Below are 26,723 nucleotides of genomic sequence, written 5' to 3'. Positions count from 1 at the left end.
AACATTTATTTAATTTATTGATGCAGTCCAGTGATTCAAAATCCTGTCTTGTAAATAACCTGGAACATTCCTGTTACGTTTTACTATATATTAAGTGTTTTTGAAGGTTGTGAAGGAGAAATCACTGCAACTGTTTTCATAACTTCCTAGGGCTTGAGTGTCCACATACGTGGACAGCACATTTTAGCTCTTAGGTGGCTATTTAAAATACTTTGAATGTTTTATATTTTGTTACAGACATTTTTTGTTATGACGGTGTCATCTTGCAACTGTTTTGCAGCATATGAAATGTCCCAAACACTATTTTTAACTGTCCAAAATGGGAATAAAATGTTGTTTTTACTCTCTGATAGTCAAAGCAAGTAAAAAACATTCTATGTTAAATATGCATTAAAAAACATTCAGGAAAAACTGTTTTATGTCAATCTGGACCACGAGTCCACATATATGGACATCATTTTTCTCTAAAACTACATCATATCAAAAGATGATACTTAGATTTTTATTCTAATTAGGTTCCAATAATCCCAAATAGCAAAGAGAAATAAAAAAAGCTTGTAAAAAACCCTTGGGCCTTAAGAGGTTAAATTATTTAAAACAAGCCCCAGTGGATTAAATATTAATAGAAGCCATTTCAACAAACAGTCTAAGACAAAACTAAAAGCATTACTGTAGCATCATTATTTCAGACCAGATTTTGTAGCACAATTGATTCATGTTGTTTAAGACTCTGAAAAAAGCATTAAAAGAATAAACAATTTTCTTGAACTTGAATAAATTACTGAATGTACGTGACCACTTGACCTAGCCTTGAGCTCACCTATTCCTCCTTATGTTTTCAGACTCCGATCAGGGGCCATTTATAAACCAGCCTATGCCATGAGAACTCAGAAGTCCCGCGGCCGGACGTCAGCCACACATTCTCGACAACGCTTGCCACGTTTCAGTCTTCACTCCAGGAGAAAGAAGGAAGGCGTAATCCAGGGAAAGCTGCGTATCCGTTCCATGCCAGGAGCCTTTCTGGTACTTGGGGTGGTAGTTGTTGTTGTTGGCACTGCACTTGCTGTGGCAGGCTACTGGCCATACAGAGCTCATCGATCATCTTTGGACACGGTAGAGGAATCCTCTGGAACTGCATCAGGATGGGGATTAGGGTCGAAAGGACTGTTTTCTGCTGCAAGTCTGGTTCATAGTGAAAGGATGAAACTATTAGGACCTGTCATTATGGGAGTGGGACTCTTCATACTTATTTGTGCAAATACGGTACTCTATGAGAATCGGGACAGGGAAACTCAAATGCTTTTAGCTCAGATGCGGAGCGTCATTTGCTCTGTTTCTGCAGCTGTGCCTTCGGCAGACCTCTTACAGGTGAATTCTCTTGCCAGGCACTATCAATGGGTAAGCAGTTTGCCCGCAGCCCACCTAAACATCCTCTGCTTGCAGGAAATGTCCAGTTCAGAGCCTCTACTCCAAGTGAAGAGCATGGATGAGGAGGACAGCATTCAGCAGCAGGACACAATGCACACTGAGGTTCTTCATCATCAGGACTCTTCCTCCACCCCCTCTATTCACTCCTCCAACTCTTGCAACAATAGCAAAGAGGTTTTATGCATGGACGAGCAGAGGACAACCTCTGCACTCGACTTGCGGCAAGAAAGTCACTTTGCCCTCAGTAACTGTATGACTGCATCCTCTATGTCCACACTGGGTGGAGAGGAGTGTGAAATCTTCCCCGTCCCACCCAGACGGTCCTATAGCATGAACCACAGAACTAAACCCCAAATACTGCCAAGGCATCTGGTCCATCCAGAAGACAAGTCTGTGTCTTCCATGGGTCACCATAGACTGCTTCCAAGACAATCCAGCTCAGAGGTGTGCATTAACATGGTCGGAGTAGACATTAAAACCCTTGACCTTATACCTGTGGAGGAGCAGAGGCACCGCAGCTGGCCTCGGCTAGACCTCGGAAGTGCAAGGAAGTATCTGAAGCTTGAGAACAAAGAGGACTCTGTGGAAAGGTTACTGGATCAGCTTGAGCAACAATGCTTACAGATGAACAAAAGCTATGGCTCAGGTCCGTTTCAGTGAGCTGAGGTTTAATCATTACATCAAGGTTAATGGATTGGCAGATCCCACGGGCATAAGGAGGAGCTTCACAAAGTGACATAAACTTGGAATAACCCAGTGGGCAAGTTTCCAATGGATGTTGTTTGCAGTTTCTGGAATCCCTTGAGGCCAACTAATTCCTCATTTCCAAGACCTAGCTGTTCATCTCACTTGACTAGTTTTTTAAACTAGTTTGTTCTGAGATTAGTGGAGTATGGAAATTTCACTTGAAAGATTATAAACAACATGCTACAACACTCATGGTGTGGAATTTAAACATACGTTCTGAAGGATTTTTTGGGATAGAGGTATTTTACACTTTTGGGAATGTGCTGAACAGTCTATGATGTCACATTTGACTGGATGGATCCCACAGTTTATGTGTAAAAGTCCAACTGGAGGGATCAGTTTGTTTTTGTTGCTCAAGCTCTACTTGCTACTAGGATACAGTAAGCAGCATTTCTTAATCTGCAAGGTAGAATAAACGAAGACCTCAGCAGTGACTAGATTCAAAGTAAACACATTTCTGACTTCGGAATTCAGGTCAGCCAAAGGTATGGCTCCAGTTTGGATAGTTTTAAGGGCCAAGAATGGAGAATGCTAATTATGTGACAAAATGGATTCATCCAAGCAGTGTCTACGGTTGGATTGTCCATTAAAATTTATTTTAATAGTTCCAAATTATGGTAAATCAATCTCAGTTCCAATGTCTGTAAAAGTTTATGGCTTCCCTAAGTGTCTGTTCTTCTCGTATCTCACTTTACTTCCATCTCTGCCTGGTGGCAGTAAAAACAGAAGCACTCATGATGAGGGTCCAGTGCTCTTTTGGCTTCGTTAACCAAGGTGATCAGTGTTTTTGCATGCACTAATGCGGGTACATAACTGCTTTCCCTTTAAAGGGTGGAGCTGGACCAAGCCCCTCCTCTTTGCAGTGAGAATGTGTAATTCACTCTGTTTACAGAAATAAGACAGTCAACCTGTCTCTATTTTGTCTGTGCTGCCTGTTTTGTTATGCGGTGTTACTTGCTGTGTGTTCTCAGTGTATAATGAGCAATATCCACAGTCTGACTGACCAGTCAATGATCAGACCCTTTACCACATTTGATCTGAATTCCATGCCTGTGTTGCAAATAAAAGGCAAAACTAAACTAATTTAGCGCAAGTGTTTGTTTGCTGCCAATTATTTTACATTGATGCAAGGCAGCTTCAGGGGGTCAAGGTGTGGCTTGTTAGTTGCGGCATTGACTCCCGCTGGCATAAGCTGTGACTACCATTAGGCTAAAAACTAAAGCAGAAAAAAGACAAACAATAATATTTAAAACTTAAATCACCCATTTTAGCATTAGCATTTTTGCTAGCTATAATAGAAAGTAACAATTCTTATGTTTTCAGAGGTTTGCCTTAAAAAAAATAGGAAAAAAAGAACATTCCAGAACACAGTGCAAAAGGTGTAAGGCTAGAGAATGTTACATTGACTCCTACTGAAAATAAAATGCCATTATAATTGTTTTTCATATAACTGATATACCTATATTAACACCAGTGGAGTTCAGCTGTGTGTTGTTGTTTTTACAGACAACAGAATGCAAGATGTGAGTGAGACAGCCAAAGGAGATGCATCTGATCTGTATCTTAAATAAGAATATTAATAATTAAAATAATAGATAACCCCTGTAACAGTTCATACCACTGTGAATGCATAATCTATGGGAGAAAATATTCATTTATCAGTCTGAAATCAGCAGATCTTGAGCACCAACAGACACTGTGAGTGTTCACAAGACATATTTCATCTAAAATAGGTGTTTGTATCTAGATAGAACCTAAAAATAAAGTAAAAATTTCATAATTTATATTTCAACAGAAACCTGCATGCACATGGAACTTAAACAGCACCTATGATAAAGATTGTCAAGCTGTTAAGCTTGTTTAGCTTGTTTAGCTTGTCAAGCTGTAAGCTGTTTGGACAGAACTGTGTGTAGGTATAGTGTGTCCACAGTCATATTGGAGTGATAGAAGAACAAGTCTCTTTTTTTACATTACCTGATGTTAAAATAGGATTCAAATCCTCACCCAATCCTCACCGAATTGATTTAACATGTCTCCATAGTACTCGTATAGTCATATCTACAAGACAGGACGTGCGCAAAGCAACTGTGCTTTAAAGATCTGCTCAGCTCGCTGTGATCATCAATCATCATCAAATAGCTTTACAGGTTTAAAACGTTTTTAAAACAGTGCATGTTTGTAATTTACCATCTTTATCAGCACAGCCGCATCAATTATAAAAGAAGATGCTTCAATCCCTGTTTGTAGACGTTAAAGCAGGTTTATTTTGTACATTAATATTACGGATATCCATACAGCATAGGTAAAACACGTAAAAAAACGTGTATCCTGTCACACTTGCTGTGCAAAAATAATGCAAAGATAAACGTGTGTGTCCACTGTATGTGTGTGTTTGTATGTGAACTTTGTAACGACATTGTGTGTAACTCATCGAAAGGCTTGAATTAACTCCACAACAAATACATCAAATAATCATTGATAAAGTACTGTAGTATTTTTCAGAAACGTTACATGAGATCTGCTTCCTTCGTGTCTGTCACTGTGCTGTTTATCTGACGCAGCCGAGGCGGAGATTGAGGCACACTCTGACAGGCATGTGGGAACAGTGGGCATGTAGAACCAGCATTAAGGCACAGTCAACAGAAACATCTACACAGTGTTCAGAACAGAAAATGTTAATATTCTAATAGGGATAATTAATGATCTGATGGATGTTTTGAGCTGAAACTTTACAGACACATTCTGGAGACATAAAAGATCTATTTGCTCACACTATGTAGAGTTAAACCATGCTGAAGCATGCTTGTCCACCCTCCCCTCCCCCCGATGGCCTGCACTCACATTGCATCCAAGCCTGAGCACACTTACGTCTTCGATGTTACGCTGTTCAGTTTAACACGGTGGACATTTCTTTAGTTATATCATTGTAGTCGTTTGATATGCAGTAACACGCAGTCAAATATTTCGCAGCACAGATCAGCCACTTTTGACGCTCATAAACAATCATAAAGTCCTCGTGCTGCAGGTATTAGGAGGTTTGCTGAAGGTGCAGCTGTTGTGCAGCGAGGGCATCTTTAATAAACTATGACAGTTTGTGTTCATTGAACAGTAAGAATGATTAATAAATCCATATGAAACAATCCCTTAAAAGTGAAGTCTCATCTTAAGTTTCAGGCGCTTTGCACTCACACTACAAGCGTACCGCGCCAAAGCCTAAGTGAACCACGCTCTGGCACACCTCTTGCAACCGGGCTAGGGCCGACCAACTGAACCACGCCTGAGCCAGATTCAGAGCACTCACACCTCTCAAACGATCCGGGAAATGCTCCTGGGCACAGTTCGGATAGCATAGCGTAAGTGCGCCCTTATCTTAAATCTTAAAAAAGGTGTAAAATAGGTACCCTTTAAACAGTAAAATAAGAAGTGAAACTTTTCATTTATTGGTGCAAGAATGCAAACTTGTCACTGTATGTTTTATTTCGTAAATAGATCATCTTTGAGAATCACACAGGACCACCAGTTAAAGGTGTCTTTCCGTATACACCGAAAGCAAAGCCTATGTCAAATCAAAGTGTACACTGTTTATTTTGCCAGATTTACTTATTTTTATTAAGAAAGCCCCCGCCCTAATCAATATTCCATTTCAGCTGGAAGTTCATTAACATTCTGAAATAAAAGTCCCAGCAACTTCTAGTTCACACAGACTTTAAATAAGTTTCATTAATAAATTAGATGTAATGTATAAATGTGGTCTACTGAAGTATGTATTACGCAAAGTAACATTATCTAAAGGCCGCTCAAATTGTCAATGTATAATTCGCACCCTGATTATAACAGAACTTTGATTGCTCAACTAAATTTACCAGCCGAGTTCATAACTTAGAGAAAGAGTGCATTAGTTTTTACAAGAAAATCTATTCATCTGACTTCACCTGATTTTGCACAATGATCCCTGTTGTTTGAAGGTGCAGAGAGGCGTGAGATTTATGTAATGAAGTAGACATCGACCAAGTACTTTCCTAGAAGATGTGTATGTGCACGAATTATGGGTGTTTGATGTTTCACTGCTGTAACTACTCAACCATCTGACCTTAAATACAAGGTCTGTTTCAGTGATGATGGATGAAGGCGGTGCAAAACAGGTTAGCTTAACGGTGAATATATATTTATTCCAAGGTGCTTGTATTGATAATTTTCAGATTCTTTCCTCTACCCAGGTTTAATAATTCAACTCAATTTGAACTACTTTGTACAGACTCCAGACTCCACTATTAAATATATGTAGTTGAAGACTAAATTATTATCACTCTGGTGAAATTTTCTTTTTTTAAAAATATTTCCCAAGTGCTTTTTCACAAAAAAAATTTTTTCAACACATTTAGGTTTTTTAACTAATTTTTTGATGTTTCCCAGAGATGGGTTGCAGCTGGAAGGGCATCCGCTGCATAAAACATGTGCTGGATAAGTTGGCGGTTCATTCCGCTGTGGCGACCCCGGATTAATAAAGGGACTAAGCCGAAAGGAAAATGAATGAATGAATGAAATCAAAATCACATAACTTGCTTGAGTCTTAAGATATGAGATTTGATACATCAGAACATCCCATAGATTTTGGGAAAGGCAACATTGCACATTTTGGTTACAATTTATAATAACTGCAAACTATCGATAATTTACTAAGCAATAGCAAATAGCTAATTCATCATTTTAAGCATTAACTCTGTATTAAAGGGCACCTATTTTACCCCCCTTTCAAGATTTAAGATAAGTCTTTTGTGTCTCCAGAATGAGTCTGTAAAGATTCAGCTCAAAAGATTAGCCCTCAGATTATTTATTATACCTTTCAGAACATTAGGATTTTCTGCTCTGAACACAATGTAGCTGTTTTTGTTGCCTGTGCCTTTAATGCGGGATCTCCCTGCCCACCGTTTCCACGTGCCTGTCAGAGTGTGCCTCAGGGCGTACTCACACTATGTACAGTTTCCTTGAACCGGGCCAAAGCACGCTTGTCCTCCCTCCCGTCTTCCCCGACGGCCCGCACTCACATTACATTCGTGCCTGGGCACGCTTACGTCATCGATGATGCGCTGGTCAGAAGCGCTCACGCTCAGCACAGTGGAGATTTCTTCAGTTATATCGATATTAAGTCATTTGATATGCAGCGACACGCAGTGAAATATTTCGCCGAACACATCAGCCACTTTTGACGCTCATAAACAATCATAAAGTCCTCGTGCTGCAGGAATTAGGAGGTTTGCTGAAGGTGCGCAGCTTTCGTGCAGTGAGAGGTTTGCGTCTTTAATAAACTATGACAGTTTGCGTTCATTGAACAGTAAGAATGATTAATAAATGCATATAAAACAGTCCCTAAAGCGTGACGTCTCGCTTTCAGTTTCGGGCCTTGGCGCATTTTGCACTCACACACAAGCGTACCGCGCCAAAGCCCAAGTGAACCGGGCTCTGGCACACCTCTTCCAACCGGGCCAGGGCCGGCCAAGTGAACCATGCCTGAGCCCGATTCAGAGCACTCACACTTCTCAAACGAAACGGGCCTGGGCATGGTTCGGATAGCATAGTGTGAGTAGGCCCTCAATCTCTGCCTCGGCTGCGTCAGATAAACAGCTCAGTGACAGACATGAAGGAAGCAGATCTCACAATAACATTTGTGAGAAATAAGTAAGAATTTTTCCACAATGTCACACACACACACACACACACACACACACACACACACACACAAACACACACACACACACGCGCAAAATTCATTGTCTAGACAGCGTCCAAGGACAACGTTATTTTGACGTCCAATAACAACGTCAAATTATGTTGAAATTTGGTTAATTTTAGGTTGTGCTGGAAAGTGACCAAAATCCAACATCTGATAGATGTCATAGTGGTAATGTCTACACAACGGCAAGGTGTAACATGATTAGATGTTGATATTTGGTTGATTTTAGGTTGATTTTAGGTTAGACTTTGGAATTTGATGTCAGCTTGACATTGGGTTCTGACGTCAACTTGATTTTCATTTCCAAACAAAATTCAACGTCCCCGCGATGTTGGGGTACAACGTCAATATGACATCATGTTGACATCCTGTGCCTGAAGGAATGCGGCTGTGGTGATAAAGACAGTAAAATCGCTGTAATTCATAACAAACATGCACTGTTTTAAACTTTTAAAACTCATTTCAACTCACAGATCTTTTAATCCCGGTTGCTTTGCATATGCTCTGTCTTGTTGGAGACATACGCATTTAATACATGGCTATCAATCAATTCAGTGGGCGGAGAAACCGCACTACTACGTCAAGTTGTGGTGGGCCTTAAAATGAGAGGTATTTGGATCCTATTTTAATGTCAATAAACTAAAAAAAGGGACTTGTTGTCTTTATATCACCCCAGAATGACTGTGAACACACTGCACCTACACGCAGTTCTGTCCAAACAGCTTCCAAAAGATGATTTTTATCATAGGTGCCCTTTGATAAACATTAGAAAGCAGATATCTAAACTTAAGGTCATAAAACCAGATAAAGTTGTGTTAATAGAGCATTTATTACATTCAGAGTAACCCTTACTATATACTAAAAATGAATATTTACAAATGTTAATTTGAGTAGCTTATTAATCATAAACATTCATTCATCCATTTTCCTTCATCTTAGTCTCTGATTTATTAGAGGTCGCCACAGTGGAATGAACCAGCATATGATCCAGCATATGTTTTAGCGCAGCGGATGCCCTTCCAGCTGCAACCCAGTATTGTGAATCACCCATACACTCTCGCATTTACACACTACGCCCAGTTTTGTTTATCCAGTTGATCTATAGCTCATGTCTTTGGGCTGTGGGGGAGAACATGCAAACTCCACACAGAAATGCCAACTGGCCCAGCTGGGGCTCGAACCAGCAACCTTCTTGGTGTGAGGTGACAGTGCTAACCCCCAAGCCACCATGCCCCCATGCATTACCTTACTCATTTTAAGTAATCTTAAAATCCATATACTACTCTTAAATAAAAATGGTTTGTAAATATTGCGATACTTAAGTTAGTAGTGAAAAATTTATCATTAGCAAAGAGTGAAAATACAATCAGCAAGCACATTATACATGCACATTTAAGTCAAGAATACAGCATTTGTAGATGTAGTTATGAACTAGTTATTAATGTCTTATAATGTAGAGTTAATGCTTAACGAATAAGGAATTAACTATTCGTTAAATCCTAATAATGGATTTATCGTGTGCAGTTATTATAACGTGTTACCAACATTTTTAATTCAGAGAATCAGTCTCAGAGTCTCTGAGATGGAAAAATCCTAAAATAATCCAGATATACATTTGAGAATTGATCCTTTTCTCTACACTCTGGCCTTTCATCCACGTTTTGTGAACAGTTTCGAAGACACTTTCCTTGCTGTGCTGTGCCTAATATGTACTATTCACTGTCACGGTGTTGCTAAAGATAAGAGTTATGTTGTGCAATCATCTTATTGCACTCCTGGAAAGATGACAGAACATTTATTTGATGTCCTGTGTGAAAACATGAGAGCAATTGCACTCCAGATTATAGATGGAATGCTGATTGGGTGTGACAGATGCACAAGAAAAATAAAATGATTACGCTCAAAGAGTAGTACAAATATTACTCTGTCTGGTCTCTCGGTCTCATCTCAGTGAGCTTTAATGAATTGTCAAGCAACTCAATTTAAATGTTTCTCAGCTTTTTGATGTGGAGGAGAAACGTTAGGAAAACATTTGAGATGCTAGTGTTGACGTAGAATTACATTCAAATGGAAATTTCTGTGAACAGCATCATTTTCATAGTTGACAATGGGGGTTATTTTATTATATGAAGCAATTTCTATATTATCTAAGAACACGATTAAAAACTGAAATAGCCAACTGAAAAGAGAAATGAGAAATATGTTTGAGGTGACATGGTGGCACAGTGGGTAGCGCTGTCGCCTCACAGCAAGAAGATCGCTGGTTCGAGCCCTGGCTGGGTCAGTTGGCATATCTGTGTGGAGTTTGAATGTTCTCCCTGTGTTGGCGTGGGTTTCCTCTGTGTGCTCCGGTTTCCCCCACAGTCTAAAGACATGCGCTAAATAAGCTAAAATGGCTGTGGTGTATGTGTGAGTGTGAATGCAAGAGTGTTTCCCAGTGTTGAGTTGTGACTGGAAGGGCATCCGCTGCGTAAAACACATGCTGGATAAGTTGGCGGTTCATTCCGCTGTGGTGACCCTTTATTAATAAAGGGATTAAGCCGAAAAGAAAATGAATGAATGAATGAATGAATGAATGAAATATGTTTTTACTGGTTTTCCACAATATTTGAGAATCATTTATCCATATAGAACTTCTCAAATTTGATTAAAAGATTTACAGATGTACTAAAAACACGTTAGAACATATATATAATACATCTATAACATTAAGATGTAATAGAAGGAATATGTTTTACAAGAAAAAACACCATTTCAGTATTATTACTCAATTTTTAAGTCAACATGTTGCTTGTTGTTTCATGATATTTTATAAAACTCTTTGGAAATGTCTGACAGAAAAAAAATGTCAAAATAAAATCAAAGAAAAACATCAATGGCTTATAATTCTACCCATTAATGTTGCATACAGTGGTGAAAGAGTACTGAAAAATCATACTTGAGACAAAGTACCAGCTTTTACTTGCCCAAACATGCAGTTCAAGTAGCGTAAAAGTATCTGTTGTAAATATTACTCAAAGTATGAGTAAAAAGTAGCCCTTTTGAAAGTACTCAAGAGTAGTGAGTATGCTGGTGTGTGTAAACGTAACATTCTGTAGTACATTTACTTATTGTTTAAGAACCTGAGCCATTGTGTGTAAAGATTTGGACCATCTCCTTGGACACTTTTAATGCTTTCAAACAGTTTGCTGTATTTATATAGCACCCATGTCTTGAGTTTGTTCACTATGATGCGATTTAAAAAGTAACTGCATCAAATTTTATAAAGTAATGACTGCAGGTAGAAGGAAAATAGTGGAGTAAAAGTACCAATACTGCTCTAAAAATGTACATAAGGGAAAGTAAAAGTACATAAGTACTTTTATGGCCTCATATTTACTGAGAATATACATATGTTTGTACTCTCACTTGTTTTACTAAACGACTGCATGATACATTTTTCTTATGAATTCATACAATGTTTTAAACCAAAAATGTTTGTGCAAAAACAAACAAACAAACAAACAAACAAACAAACAAACAAACAAACAAACAAACAAACAAAACAACAGGCTAAGTAAAATACAACAAAAATAAACAAACCTTATTTTGTACTTAGCCATGTTAAAACACTGTACAACATTAAGAAAAAGAAAACAGACAAAAGCTGTGTATGTTTGGTTCAGTAAGTTTCTGTAATGGAAGAGGAAGGAGGAGGGGAAGAGAAATTCCCCTGCTGTAATTATCCTCAGCAGTGTTTTTGTCAGGGGCCAACTTTTCCCCCCCTTATTAGGTTTTATGGCTCCTTCCGGGCAGGTATGCAGTCTCTCGTGATCTCTTCTCATTTAATTGGTCATTTACAAGATGGCTTCTGCGATTCTAACAGCTTGTAAAGCTAGCAGGCAAGACCCAGGCCTTTTTTGCCAAAAATTCAATGAGGAAGACTTGTATGTAGGAGGAGAGGAGGCAGAGGACAAACATTGCAGAACTCTATTTGTGTGTGTGTGAAACTGAATATGATGTTTCAAACAATGGCTGAGCTGCCCAGCATGGTGCTACATTATTCGGAAAATGTGTCTGCTGGTTGAAATTTTGCTATACCCTTTAATTTAATTCAATTCAATTCACCTTTATTTGTATAGCGCTTTTACAATGTAGATTGTGTCAAAGCAGCTTCACATAAAAGATCATAGTAAATTGAAATAGTGTAGTTCAGTTTTCAGAGTTTAAGTTCAGTTCAGTTTAGCTCAGTTCAGTGTGGTTTAATAATCACTACTGAGAGTCCAAACACTGAAGAGAAAATCCATCGATGCGCAGCTCTACAGATCCCGAACCATGCAAGCTAGAGGCAACAGTGGCGAGGAAAAAACTTCACCAATTGGCGAAATTGAAGAATTAAAAAACCTCGAGAGAAACCAGGCTCAGTTGGGCACGATCATTTCTCTACTGGCCAAACGTCTTGTGCAGAGTTGCAGTCTAAGCGCCGGAGGCTGTACAAGCTGGACCTGGTAAAAACTCTGGCAGCTGCATTTTGTACTAGCTGAAGTTTGTTAATAGAGGATGCTGGGCAGCCAGCTAACAGAGCATTACAGTAATCCAGCCTAGAAGTCATAAAAGCATGGACTAGCTTTTCTGCATCTGAGATGGATAGCATACTTCGTAACTTAGCAATATTTCTGAGATGAAAGAATGCAGTTTTTGTGGCATGGTTAATATGATTTTCAAAAGTTAAATTGCTGTCTAATATGACACCCAGATGTTTTATACTAGAGTTAATGCTAACTTTATATCCCTCCAATTGTAGGTCGAGTTGTGAGATCCGCTGTGTACAGGATTTAGGCCCAATAAGTAATAATTTTGTTTTGTCTGAGTTTAAGAGAAGAACATTGTTGGTCATCCAGTCTTGAACATATTTAATATACTCAGTTAGCTTAGACAGTTCAGACATCTCATCAGGTTTAGTTGAAATATATAATTGAGTATCATCTGCATAGCAGTGAAAGCTGATTCCATGTCTTCTAATAATGTCTCCCAGGGGTAGCATGTAAATTGTAACCAGCAAAGACTGCCAAATATGTTCCAGGAGGTTTGTTTTTTTTTGCTGTTTTTGTTTTCACGAAGCCACCAGAGTCTGCTGTGTACGCTTTTTGAGATCTCAAATCTGCTGCTGTTTACCTGTTTACCTGACTGAATGACTGACCTATCGACTGACTCACCCTCCTCCTTCCCTAAACCCAACCAATAGTATTTTCAAAAGCACTGATTGACCCACCCACCCACTACTCTAAACCCAACCGACAATTTTAAAAAGCAATCCAGAAAAAGAAAAGCCCTCACCCGATTTTTACTACGTTTTCAGATTTAACCACATTGTCACCATGTTACTTGTTTATTTTATTGTTTGGATTTTGTTTTTTTCTTACCTGCTTTCTGGAACTGTCCCTAACCAGAATCGAACCCCGTCATCATGGTCAACTCCTCTCTGCTTCTCAGGTCCATCAACATACATGGAGAGGTATCTGGACAACCTGTTAACAGTGGGTAAGCGTGAAAAGCAATGGCCCTGTACAGTTCATTTCAAAAATTAAACGCAGCCATGTGTAGCTCTTACTACATAATTCGCTTTCGCCAGAAATGTACATTGGGCTACGTTTTCAGAATGAGCCTATGTTCCTTAAAAAAAAGTGAATAAAGTCAAAATCAAAATGTGCTGTTGTTATTTTTATATGCATTTAGTAGTTACCTATTCTTGTTATAAATCTGTGGACTTCATCATTTTACATCATAAAAGTGCATTTACCCTCATAAATTTTAATCAAATATCAGAACCTTCTCTGAACTATGATGGGATTTTTTTCACTTCCTGGTCACATAATATTCCTTAAGAGCAGGCAAATCAGTGGGTGTCTTGTTTCTGCTCTAAATATGTCCATTCATCAATTTCCTTAATTTTGTTAGCAATGCCATCTTTCAACAATCCATTTGATTCCCATAAAAAAAAAAATAAATAAAAAATCTACATTTTTTTCTCATTTCAGGACCAGTAAAAGTGGATGCATGTCAGGATAGTGGAGAAAAAAGACAATCTTAACTTTTTTTTCATGGCAACTTCAAAACAGTAATATATTTTTATATTTTAGATTATATTTATATTTTATATTATAGTTATATTATATTTTATGTAATATTTGTGCTGACTTATGTACTTACATCATCCCAAATATTTTGAAGAATGTTATGAAGAATGTTGTATTGCCGTGCTAATGACATCACACAGTCTTGATTTCCAGTTTGGCTTTATAATTCAATAAAACACCAAAGATGCTTTAATACTTTGTTTATTTTATTAGACTGCACAGAGCAGCACTATAATAGAAACCTAAAATGAGTTTAGTATGATAAAGCAGTGCTGCTTTTTACCCACATGATCATGACCAGAAGAACTGGAAGTGGTGGATTGTGGCATAATAAAAGTTTCGCTGCTTTCATGCCACGTCATGCTCATCACTCATCAGCAATTCCTTCAGCGCTCACATTTCGCTCCAATGGCTTTCAACCTTACTCTACTTCATGTTACTATGATAATAAGGTTTGAGTACTTTAGTTCATCCATAAACATGATTTCTGCAGGAGTCCCGTAGATATAATGAAGATGAAAACTCCATGATTCCACAATCAGTCACGGTGTCATCAAACTACACATTTGTTTGTTGAGAATATGTGCTCTCTAGTGGAGAAATTTTAATACAGTTCATTTAAGTAATATATTTATTTGTGTAGAATACAGGAACTCTTGATATTAGTGGCCGTTGTGGTCATTAAGTTAGCTACAGTTAGCAACTTCTTGCTTGTGCTAGCATTGTAAACACATAATTTGAAAGAAACAATGTAATTTAATGGCCTGATATACACAACCTAAAAATATTTTTCGCTTTTTGCAAATAAGTAAAACTATGTTGGAAATACCTTTGCTGAAAAATACTTAGAACTTACATCCAGGGCTCTGCCCACAGTGCTGAGAGATGCTAAAATGAATAAGTGAATATTTCTATAAAACTGAGAAGGCTTATTACTTTCTGACACATCCATATAGACGTTGTGTCTGAATGGTAACAAACTCAACTAATAAAAGACAAAGTCTGCCATTCTCCAATTATCATACAGCTCTCTGGACAAAAATGCTTACTGCAAACGAACAGCTTTTCTGTACTGGCCCTGACAGCACAGCAAGGAAAAACATGCAACAAACTCCGTGGATCATGGAAACAAACACATACGGCCCTTCATGAACAGCTAAATACTGCGTGCCATGCACAGACGTGGTCTCACAGCTTGGGAGGTTTATCTTGCATTCGGATATCACGTGCTCTCATGAATAATAAGAAGCAGGGTCTTCTCATAGGATAAGAGAACCCGGCTATGAATAATAATGAGAAACCGACACATCATCACTGGAGAGGCAGATCGGTGCTACACAGGGATGGGCAGAATTTATGATACACGTATTTCAAATACTTATTTTAAATACAAAATAGTATTTTGGAATTTTGTATTTGATAGGGCTGATGAAAAGGGTTCAATACTTTAGTGTCTTGCATTTTTGTATTTTTAAAATACTGTAAAATACTTAGTAAGACGTCTACATTGGAGCTTTCTCAGTTATTTGCCAAGGCTTGAGATATAACTAGAAATTTGAAGAATACTGACGAAGTTTATTACTGCTTGGAGTATGGATTGAAATTATGCCTCACATATAATGGAAGTAACAGAAAAACAGCAGGAGTAGATTTGGGAGCAAGTCAAAATAAGACAGGAAAATAACACAAACAACCTAAAGTCCTACAGTGGTTATAGTTACAATACTTTATTTGCTGTTTTAAATGCCAGTAGCTGATCTGCAGGTGCTCTTTATAGTTAATTTTAAACTTTGACTTAGTTAATCAGTATGAGACAAAAGTATTGAATAATACTGCAGTCTACATACCTGTCAAAACCTTCCAAATCAGGTTTTGAGCAGCAAAAACAGAGCTTTTTAAATAATTTTTTTTGAGATATCATCACCTTAGAATTATAAGGTTTTATCTGACATTTTTGTCAAAATTGAGTTATTAACATTAAATTATTCTTATTAAACGACAACTTATTTACATTATGTGATGTTTTTTTTATCAGTTGTTTATTATTTTTAAGACTTTTTATAAAAAAAAACCCAAAAAGGTTTTATTTACAAAGTCGAACTCTAGCGAACTCTATAAAGTTCGTTCTGTGAGCCAATCAGCATTTCAAATGCACACATGAGGACCAATCAGGATCAGCTTTCTTTGACATTCCGCCGGACTGCTCCGTTGACAGTGGGAAAGACCAGTAAGAAACAAAATCAGAAGTGACTAAATAATGCTACACTACACAAAATTTAGCAGAAACCTGAAACTGAAGAGACGTGTGTAAATGTGATGATTTAGAAGGCTTTTTGACACTGAGATGAAAAGCTACATTTTACATTGTTGAAAAAGAAAAAAATGTAATATATTAAATGTGAAATATTTTATTTGTGTATATACAGTCATTGTTATTTTACTGTTTTAGAATGTGTGTTATGGATTTGTTTAGCACTTTGGTCAGTGCCAAACTGAAGGTAAATGTGCTTTATAAATAAATTTTACTTACTTTACTACAAACTTTTTTCTTGTGTGCCTTTACTGTGTTGTTACATTGTAATTACTATGTCATTAAGTTGTAATTACATCCAAGATAATATTTATAAACATATGTTTCTTTGCATATTTTAAGTTAAGTATCTGTGTATTTATATGTAAATATACACAATACATATGTAATTACAAACCTTTATTTTGGATGTAATTACATTGTTGTAACATTGTTATTACATCTATGATAGTATTGTAAATGTTTATATTGGATGTAATGACATTATAAATACATCGTTATAGTATTGTATTCACATCTGAGCTGTAATATGTCATTTACAAACTGTTATCTTGTGTGCAATTACTGTGTCATTAAATTGTAATTACCTTGTTATTACATTGTAATTCCATTGTAGTTACATCCAAGATAATATTTATAAACGTAAATGTTTCTTTGTATATTTCATGTACAGTATTTGTGTATTTATATGTAAATATGCGCAATACATTTGTAATTACAAACTTTTATTTTTGGATGTAATTACATTGCTTTAACCTTGTAATTACATTGTAATTACATTGTTATAACATTGTTGTTACATCTATGATAGTATTGTAAATGTGTTTTTGTATATTTCATGTACAGTATTTGTGCGTTATAGTTATATACATATACACAGTACACATGTAATATGTAATTGCAAACGTTTATCTTGGATGTAATTACTATGTCGTTACATTGCAATTACATTAAATTACATCCAAGATTTACAAATGTGTTTGTACAGTGTGTATTTATAATTACATACTTAAATATGCACAGTACACATGTAATATGTAATTACAAAATTTTGTCTTGATTTATAAACATGTTTGCATGTGTGTGCAATTACTGTGTCGTTAAATTGAAATTACATATGTCATTACATTGTACTAACATTGTAAATATATTGAAGCTACATCTTAGATAATATTTACAAACATAAATGTGTCTTTGTATATTTCATGTACTGTATTTGTGTATTTATAGTTATTAACGTAAATATACATAATACACATGTAATGTTATTGCAAACTATTATCTTGAATGTAAATACATCACTATTATGTTGTAATTACATCCCAGATAATATCTATCAATGTGTTTCTTTGTATATTTCATGTACAGTGTGTATTTATAGTTTATACTTAAATGTTCACAGTACACATGTATGTAATATGTAATTACAGACTTTTATCTTGAATGTAATTTGTGTTGTTACATTGTAATTACACTGTAGTTACGTCCAAGAATATATATATGAATGTTAATGTGTTTTTAAATATTTAATGTACAGTATTTGTAAATTATAGTTATGTACATAAATATACACCACAGTACATATTTAATATGTATGACAAACTTTTATCTTGGATGTATTTACAATGTCGTTACATTGTAATTACTATCATTAAATTGTAATTACATCCAAGATAATATTTATAATCATGTTTTTTTTATAAATATATATTTCAAGTACAGTATTTGTGGATTTATATGTAAATATACACAGTAAATATTTAGTTAAAAACTTTTATTTTGAATGTAATGACAGAATTTGACAATGACAATTTAATTTGGATTTAATTACATTGTTACAACATTGTAATTATGTCTGAGATGTAATTACAACCTTTTATCATTACATACATTGTAATTACATACAAGATAATATTTATAAATGTAAATGTTTCCTTCTTACAGTATTTGGTTATTTATACTTTTAGTTTTATACTTAAATATACTTAGTACACATGTAGTTACAAACGTATTTACTATGTCATTACATTGTAATTACATTGCTATTGCTATTGCATTGTAAGTACATCCATTATAATATTTATAAAATTAAATGTTTCTTTGTATATTTTATGTACAGTATTTGTTTATTTACACATAAATAAACGCAATACATATTTAATTACAAACTTTTATTTTGGATGTAATTACATTGTCATTACATTATAATTACTATATGTTAACATTAATTACATTGTTATAACATTGTCATTACATCCATGAGAGTATTGTAAATGTCTTATTTTATATTTCATATACAGTTCAGTATGTTTTACATTGTGTATTGAAGATTTCACTTGCATAAAAAATTGGAAATATAAGACATTTAAGAAATGGTGGCAATTTTCACACTCAGGAGATATAGTATAATTTTCAACTCATTATCTGCATTGATTTTTACAATGGGATTTTAAAGGGATCATCTTCAAGACAATACTTTCTGTATGAGATTTGTACAAAATCTATATTAAAATCAAAGAGAAACACAAGCTACATTTTTAATGTTTAGTAGAAGTGAATGAGTTGACAGAGAAGCTGACTTAAACTTGCTCAGAGAAACATTGTTGCTGTCAAACATTGTTTACTTCACTAAGCCAGTTTAATGGTGAAGGGAATGATCAAATATGCCTACTGATAGAAGGTTTGCGAAGAAGTTTCATGTTCTCTTGTAAATGTATTTTGTAGTATTTTCTAAATTAAAAAAATACAGTATTTTATGTTGATACATTTGTGGCTGCTGTATTTTGTAGTTTATTTTGATACACTTAAAATTGAGGTATTTGGTCTTTTATTTTAAAATACATTTCAATGTATTTTTCCCATCCATCGTGCTGTCACCAATTTTGATCATGCCCCAAAAATGATTTTAAACCCGGAAGATGACATTAGCAGACAAAAAAAAAAAAGCTCACAAAAGCTTATCCAGTTTTCCTCACAATTAAAGCTGACAGGTGCTAACATTGTCTTAACTGATGTTCAACACACACAAAATCTGTTTTAAAAAAAAAAGTACTCGAGGGTTTCTTGAACCTTTAAACGCAATCTAAGTAAATCAAGGTAAAACTACATGATTGCAATCAACTTTTCTGTTACATTTGCTTTTAATAAAAACATCACTGATTAGGTTTAGGGAGGGGTCTAGGTCAGTTGTTTGCAAGATGATCTGTATGACAAGCCTCACCATCTCATGAACATGTAAAAGAAGGATGTGCATCTGACACATTTATCAAAATATATACTAAGTCGTGTATTTCAGATTAGAATAAATGTAGACAGCGTCCTTTAGTAGATTTTTCATCTGAAACATGTAGCAAAACATACCATGGAGCAACATATTTTACATTTTACAAAAATATAGGTTGAGGCAAGTTTTTTTCAATGAGTCTGGGTTTTATAAAAATCAATAAACAATTGTGCAGCAGAGTGACTCTATTGCACTGCAAGATGTGAAAAGTAGCTGTCCAGTCTGATTTTATTCACAAAGAGAGAATTTTTAGAGAAAGTGGTTGAGAGTACTTATAATTTAGGGGTGTGACTTTGGTTTTAGAATGTGAATGTGAATCACTTGTAAATAACCATAATTGAACATAAGGACTCAAATGGAGAACTATCAATGGTATTCTGCTGAATGTGTTAACAGTACAACCTTTTGAATTTACTGGAAAAAATGTCACCTAAAAATAAGTCTATAGGCTTTCTAACCAACCAAGGATGCTGGGAAGTTTCTTATAAACTGTTCACAACTTGGTGATTAAATAGCTGTATATATGGTTTTATATGAAGATTTGTACACACAGGTCATATAATAATTATATAAACTTTTTCCAGTGATTCCAGATCCTTCATTTGTTACAATTTTTTCTATTCTGGTTTGTTAGCAAAGTTCCACATACTGTTGAAGTCAGAATTATTAGCCCTCCTTGGAATTCTTTTTTTAAATTTTTTTATTTCCCAAATGATGTTTGACAGAGCAAGGAAATTTTCACAGTATGTCTGATAATATTTTTTCTTCTGGTCTTAAATTGTTAAAGTCTTAATTTTTTTATTTTGGCTAAAATAAAAACGGTTTTCAATTATTTTAAAACCATTTTATGGTCAAAATTATTAGCGCCTTCAAGCTATATATTTTTCGATAGTCTACAGAACAAACCATCGTTATACAATGACTTGCCTAATTACCCTAACCTGCCTAGTTAAGCTAATTAACCTAGTTAAGCCTTTAAATGTCACTTTAAGCTATATAGAAGTGTCTTGAAAAATATTATTTACTGTCATCATGGCAAAGATAAAATAAATCAGTTATTAGAAATGAGTTATTAAAACTACTATGTTTAGAAATGTGTTGAAAAAAAAATCTCTCCGTTTAACAGAAATTGGGGAAAAAAAAAACGGGGCTAATAATTCAGGGGGGCTAATAATTCTGACTTCAACTGTAAATACAATGAAATACATGTCATTTGTATTTTTTAGATTAGATTAGATTAGATTCACCTTTATTGTCATTACACATGTACAACTACAAGGCAACGAATTGCAGTTTCGGTCTAACCAGCAGTGCAATAGCAGCAAGTGCAGAATATAGGTATAAGTTATAAAGTGCAGTTATAGAAAAACTATGGTGATATTTACAGATGGATGTACTATGAACATTATATACAGGTTGTATTAGCTATGAACAGATTTACAATAAATGAATATATGTACAGGATGCTATTAATAATCAGAAGTGTGCAGATAGATAAACATAATTACAAATGTCCATGTGCTGTGGGTATGTACAGTTCAAATAAATGAATCAGTGCAATGAATATGTGCAAACTTTAAATGTGCAAATGTGAAATAGTGCAGTAATTGGGAGGAGTATAAGTTCAGAGTCAGTGAGGGGCAGAGTTCAAAAGGGAGACAGCTCTGGGGAAAAAGCTGTTCCTCAGTCTGCTGGTTTTTGTCTGGGGGAGCCTGAAGCGCCTGCCGGAAGTATATTTGTATATTTGCATTTGTAAATGTCATTTAATTTGATAATTTAAAAATAATCCTATACATTGCCAGTAACCTCATTACATTTAGTGGGTATTTAGTTTCCTATGTGTCATCTTTTTCACACTCTTTTTTCTTCTTCTTAATGATAATGCAGTCATTATTTTTGGCGAGGTTTCTGAGATATGTGGGAATTTTGGACCATAGTTTCCATCTTAGATAAATCTTCATCTCACAGCATTGCAGCTTGTACTTTACCAGATATATTATCCACTGGCACATGTTTTTAGCCACAATCAGCATCTGCAATGCATTAAAACACTTTAGTAAAAACTTGCACAGTTTCAAAGGTCCTCTTGGCACCTTTACCATGTCACAGAAGTCCCTTAAAAACATCACCTCTCTGCACTAAACACAGCCAGATGCAAAGTTTGGAAAAATACATATTTTGTAAGCTATAATACAGCCTGTTTAGCTAGAGAACTGGAGGTCATCATGTTACTGAAATGGATTATAATTTTGAACTTATAGTTTTTTGAACACATCGTGTAACTCGGCACTTAGAGTCATAGCATGCTGCTTGAGTTTGTTTATATGTGTGTGTTCAGGATGTTAACAGGAGGGTTGTATAAATGGCCTGGGTGCAATTGTTTTTTACTGCTGCATGTCCCAGAGGCACAGTCCCGTTGGCTTGTGTGCGGGCAGTCAATGGGATCCAGGTGTGATAACATGCTCACATGGCAACTATTTTACATTTTGCCAAATGAATGGGTAATTCCTATAAATTCAATTCGTACCCTTATCTCATTGATATGATTTTGCACAATGTATTTATATCTCACTTGCAGTTAGGTTTAGGGGTGGACATTCATGCATATACAGTTGAAGTCAGAATTATTAGCCCTCCTGTTAAATTTAAATTATTAAATATTTTCCCCCCAAGTTTTGTTTGACAGAGAGATTTTTTTCAACATGTTTTAAAGTTGTTAGAACAATATCAAGGTAATTCAAAAGCATAAAAAATGGGAAAAATAAAAACATCAATCACAAAATATGAAAAACTGCTAATTTACGGATAGTTTTTACAGTGTATATACACCTCCTTAACTCTTATCTTTAGTTTTGCAATTTTTATTTTACATACACTACCTATGAACATACAGTACCATAAACAAACTTAACTCTAAAAATAAAAAGAAATTAATTAATCCAGCCATTGGATTTGTCCATATTTTACCCAAATTTGGGTTGAAATAATACAGTATTTTTTAGAGCGCATAGACTGTATCATTTGAAAAATATTTTGTTTAATAATAAATGGAATGAGCATGTATTTGACTGACATTCCAGAATGGGGTATATGCGCAGATGGTGTCAGTCAGCCAATGATCCAACTTCCAGTGAAACGTTTATGTGACTATTTTCAATTTCATAAGGTTCCTTTTACAGCATAGAAGTTGTAATTTAATTAAAATACAATCAGTTAAATAGACTTTAACAGTCATTTAGTTGTTTAAACATAAAACAAGATGAAAGACAGTGTAAACGCTAGTGCCGTCAGTAGCAGAAGGCTAGTGCAGAAACTCCATTGAAAAATACTGGGGTAAAATAAATATCCATATTTTAAAGACATGGCGCAAACAATTTAATTTAATGCAGTGCTACTTGTGAGGTCTATATGATAAAAGTGGGTAACTTTATATCATATTTCAATCAGGCACTGAAGATCACTGATTTTTAAAGAAATCAGATCTTAAAGGTGGCGATATTGTAATGGTGCAGCAGTTCACCGGAAGCACTTGGGCTGGCTAAATGAAAATGATAAATCCATGTGCATATACCCCATTGACAGCAGGCTGACTATCTATGCATTGCAAAGGCATCTTCAAAGGCATTTTCTTTCTTTAGACAACAAAGCACTTGAATGCAACAAGTTGATAATCATAACTTTGAAAGAAGGACATTTCTTAAATAACACGAAAGCAGCATACATTTACTATGAGATGGTATCTTCAGCCTCATTATATGTGTCTTCAGGTTCATGGGTACTGTAGTGAAATACTGACATAATGAGAACTGTGCCATCGTTTACTCACCTTTGACAAGGTTTAGACTTTTTGTCTGTTGAACACAAAAGAAAATATTTTGAAGAATGCTGGAATCATGTAAAGATTTACTTTCATAATAGGAAAAACAAATACTGTGGAAGTCATTGGTTACAATATTCAATAAAATATAATCTTTAATGTTCAACAGAAAAAAACTCAAACTGATTAGGAACAAGTTAAAAGTAGAATGAATGATGGCAGAATTCTCAATTTTGGGTGAACTAATCCTTTAATTTGAAGGTCAAATCCAGATGACCTGTGGCTTTTATAGTGCTTGAATCATGCCAGATCTTATAGGTCTCACTTTGTCAGTCTTAAAGACTTTTATAAAGAGAGAAAATGAATTAGATTTTAGCTCCTGAAAGCCTGCGGCAGTCTATACCCATGAGATTAATTCTTGAAAGGTGTTCTGAACATACCATCTTCAAATCTATGCAAATCTGACTCAGACAGGAGAGTGTGGGGGGAAAATCAAGGACAAAATATTTGATGTAGCTTCAGGTGAATGTGGCTTTTATATTCTTAAAAAAGTCCCACAGGTCTGTTGACAATCCTCAGTGAATCATCATATGATGAGTGTACTTGGACTTGAGGTGAAAAAGATGAATAAAATATTCCAATAATGCAGAATGCATACCTGAATATTATCAGACAACTGGGAGGAATGTTTTTCCGTTTAACCCTGTAAGCATGTATTAACATTAAATGCATTATGTTTTGCATAACGTGATGTTAATTTCTTGACAATAAAGAAAATTTGTTGCTGTGGATTCCACTGTGAATTATGATGAACATTTGTGGGGCAAACATGCTTGCTTGTCATTTTAGGGTGAAATGTTAGCCAGACAGGTTTTCATAATAAAAAATAATACCCTGCCACGTTCAGCATATATAATGACCCATTATTTTTGTCATTAGCCGCTGCACATTTATATTATTTACTGAGCTTAAAGGTTATGTATGCAGAAGATATAACTGAACTGAGGTAAAGCGGCAAATGCCATGAACTTTATGTTCAAGAATGGGGTTTCTAGAGGCAGTGTTTATAAATCATATGCAAACGACCAGACCATGCAGCATTTAGGTGTTGTTTTTTTCTTCTATAAACAATTAAACCATGGTTCATAAGCCACTTTTTACTGCATGGTATGTTATGGCGCAGTTCGCCTCGGCTTTGGTTCAGTTTTACTCAGCTTGGTTTGCATTTAAACCAAAAAAAACAGTACCAGGAAAAGTCTACAAACGTGAACCATACCAAACTAAACTATTTACAATATTAATTACATATTATTTACATATTTACAACATTATTTACATTATTATTATTATTTAATCCATCTCACACTGTAAAACCCAAAAAGTTAAGGTAACTGAAACCTTTTGTGGAAACCATTTAAGTTAAAAAACGAATCTATATTGGCCCATTTCCACTGAGTGGTACGGTACGATACGTTACGGTTTGGTTCGGTATGTATATAATAATGTGCTTGTGATCATTGATGCACTCTGATATCTGATCCTTTCAGAAAAGAGACAAACGCGAGAGTGAACCACGAAAAAACAAAGGAGAAACCGGAAAAACAGCAGCAAATGATGCTTTCTGCAACCTAAAACATGAACAAACTGCAGTTTATGTTTAACTATTATCATCACCTTTTGGACTATTATAAACTCGGAATGACGAAATTACTTTTTAACAATAGGTTATATGTGCTGGTGAAGATTAAAGACACACATGAGAGGTTTGCTCTGACTGTGGGCTATATTTCGTGTTGTTTTTAACCCAAATAAGGACTAAATGTATGATGTGTGTAGTTTTTCTGTATTTGATATCATATCAGAGACTGTAAGAGTCTGTATGTGTTCATATATGTTGCATTTATTTATTTATTTCATATAATTGCAGATGTTACAGTAGGCTATTTCGCTATTGATCTGCAGTCATAATCAAATCATGTTGATAGAAAGGTTAGTAATGAACATTTATACACAAGTATTTATGTGTATAAAGCATCTGTTTTGTGAGAAGTGCTTCTCATATGATATGTGAACGACCTGTGCAGCTTTACTGTAACATTTCCTCAAGTAAAACCGACTGCCAAACAGCAAAAACAACATATGTCCCTCTATGTTGTAGAAACATGAGTATATTACATGCACGTCAGTGGTGTAGTCGGGGCTTTACGCACGTATACTCAGTATGCCTACTTTTTTCCACTAGCTATTTGGGTATTACGACTTCTGAGGATCAATAATTGTGTATACCCTCGATATACTCGCTTGTTTTGCTGATTAGACTTCCCTAATTTACGTGTTTTTGCATCCCCTTTAACTGTTTACCAAATGTTTTTTTAACTCTCATCTTAATTTGTTGCAATTGGTGCATTTTTGTTTATATTTTGCACCTTTCCCTGCCGTCTGACGACCACAGCAGCTGTGAGAAGAGATTTTCAGTCAACTGAATGATGTCTCCTTGAACGTTCAAGTAAAATTATAAAACAGCATGGGCAGGTAATAGTACACCACCTTTTTTTTTTTAGGACTACACCACTGATGCACGTTCTAATATATGTGGATGCTGGACAACGGAATTGAGGATCCATGTGCAAGTTTTATTAAGAATCGTAATCAAACAGGCAACGGTCAAAGACAGGTGCAAACAGGTACAAACAAGGAAATCTGGAGGCGTTGTTAAGTAACAGGCAGATGGTCGATACAGGTGGCAGACAGGGTAAATGATAAAACAATGCAAGGGTCAAAACACAGAGAAACTAAACCAGGAAGTTCTTAGTAACGTTACAGGGTGTAACCAAACAAGACTCAGCAAACCTGTGCATGAGTGTCCTCTATATAAATAGCCCATGTAATCAGTACTTGAGCAGCTCTCAGCGGTGTGTGAGTAATCAAAGGAGAATCATAACAGTTGTGTGTGTGGTGCCTGAAGGGAGTTGTAGTCTATGTGGAGATGGAATTGTAGTCCTCCAGCGATCTGTGTAGAATAGATCGCTGATGATTGTGACAATATTCTTAGTAAGCCATTAATGTATGTGGTCATGTGAATACATAGACCATTTATTTTCAGATAAACTGAATAAGAAAAAAAAAAAACATATATTTTTACCATGTCCAGCAAAAGCAGAAGTCAAACTACAGCTTCTTGAGATGATTTTACAGTATATTTTTAATGAGATTCACTATATGACAAAATTATTTGGTTTTCAGTTTTACAACCAGAATAACAACTAGATATGCAAATACCAAAATTACAT

General features: G+C 35.4%; 1 protein-coding gene across 1 annotated transcript; it reads left to right on the top strand.

The window, feature by feature from the left end:
• The first annotated feature begins 846 nt into the window (after positions 1–846).
• Positions 847–3,252, top strand: tmem200b (transmembrane protein 200B). The gene has a single exon (XM_056479645.1). The coding sequence runs from the start codon at positions 880–882 to the stop codon at positions 2,086–2,088; it is 1,209 nt and encodes a 402-aa protein (XP_056335620.1). The 5' UTR covers positions 847–879; the 3' UTR covers positions 2,089–3,252.
• Positions 3,253–26,723: the final 23,471 nt, after the last annotated feature.

This window comes from Danio aesculapii, chromosome 19 (assembly GCF_903798145.1).
Source record: "Danio aesculapii chromosome 19, fDanAes4.1, whole genome shotgun sequence".
In the NCBI taxonomy this organism is placed as follows: Eukaryota; Metazoa; Chordata; class Actinopteri; order Cypriniformes; family Danionidae; genus Danio; species Danio aesculapii.
This window is presented reverse-complemented; position numbering and strand designations above follow the sequence as displayed.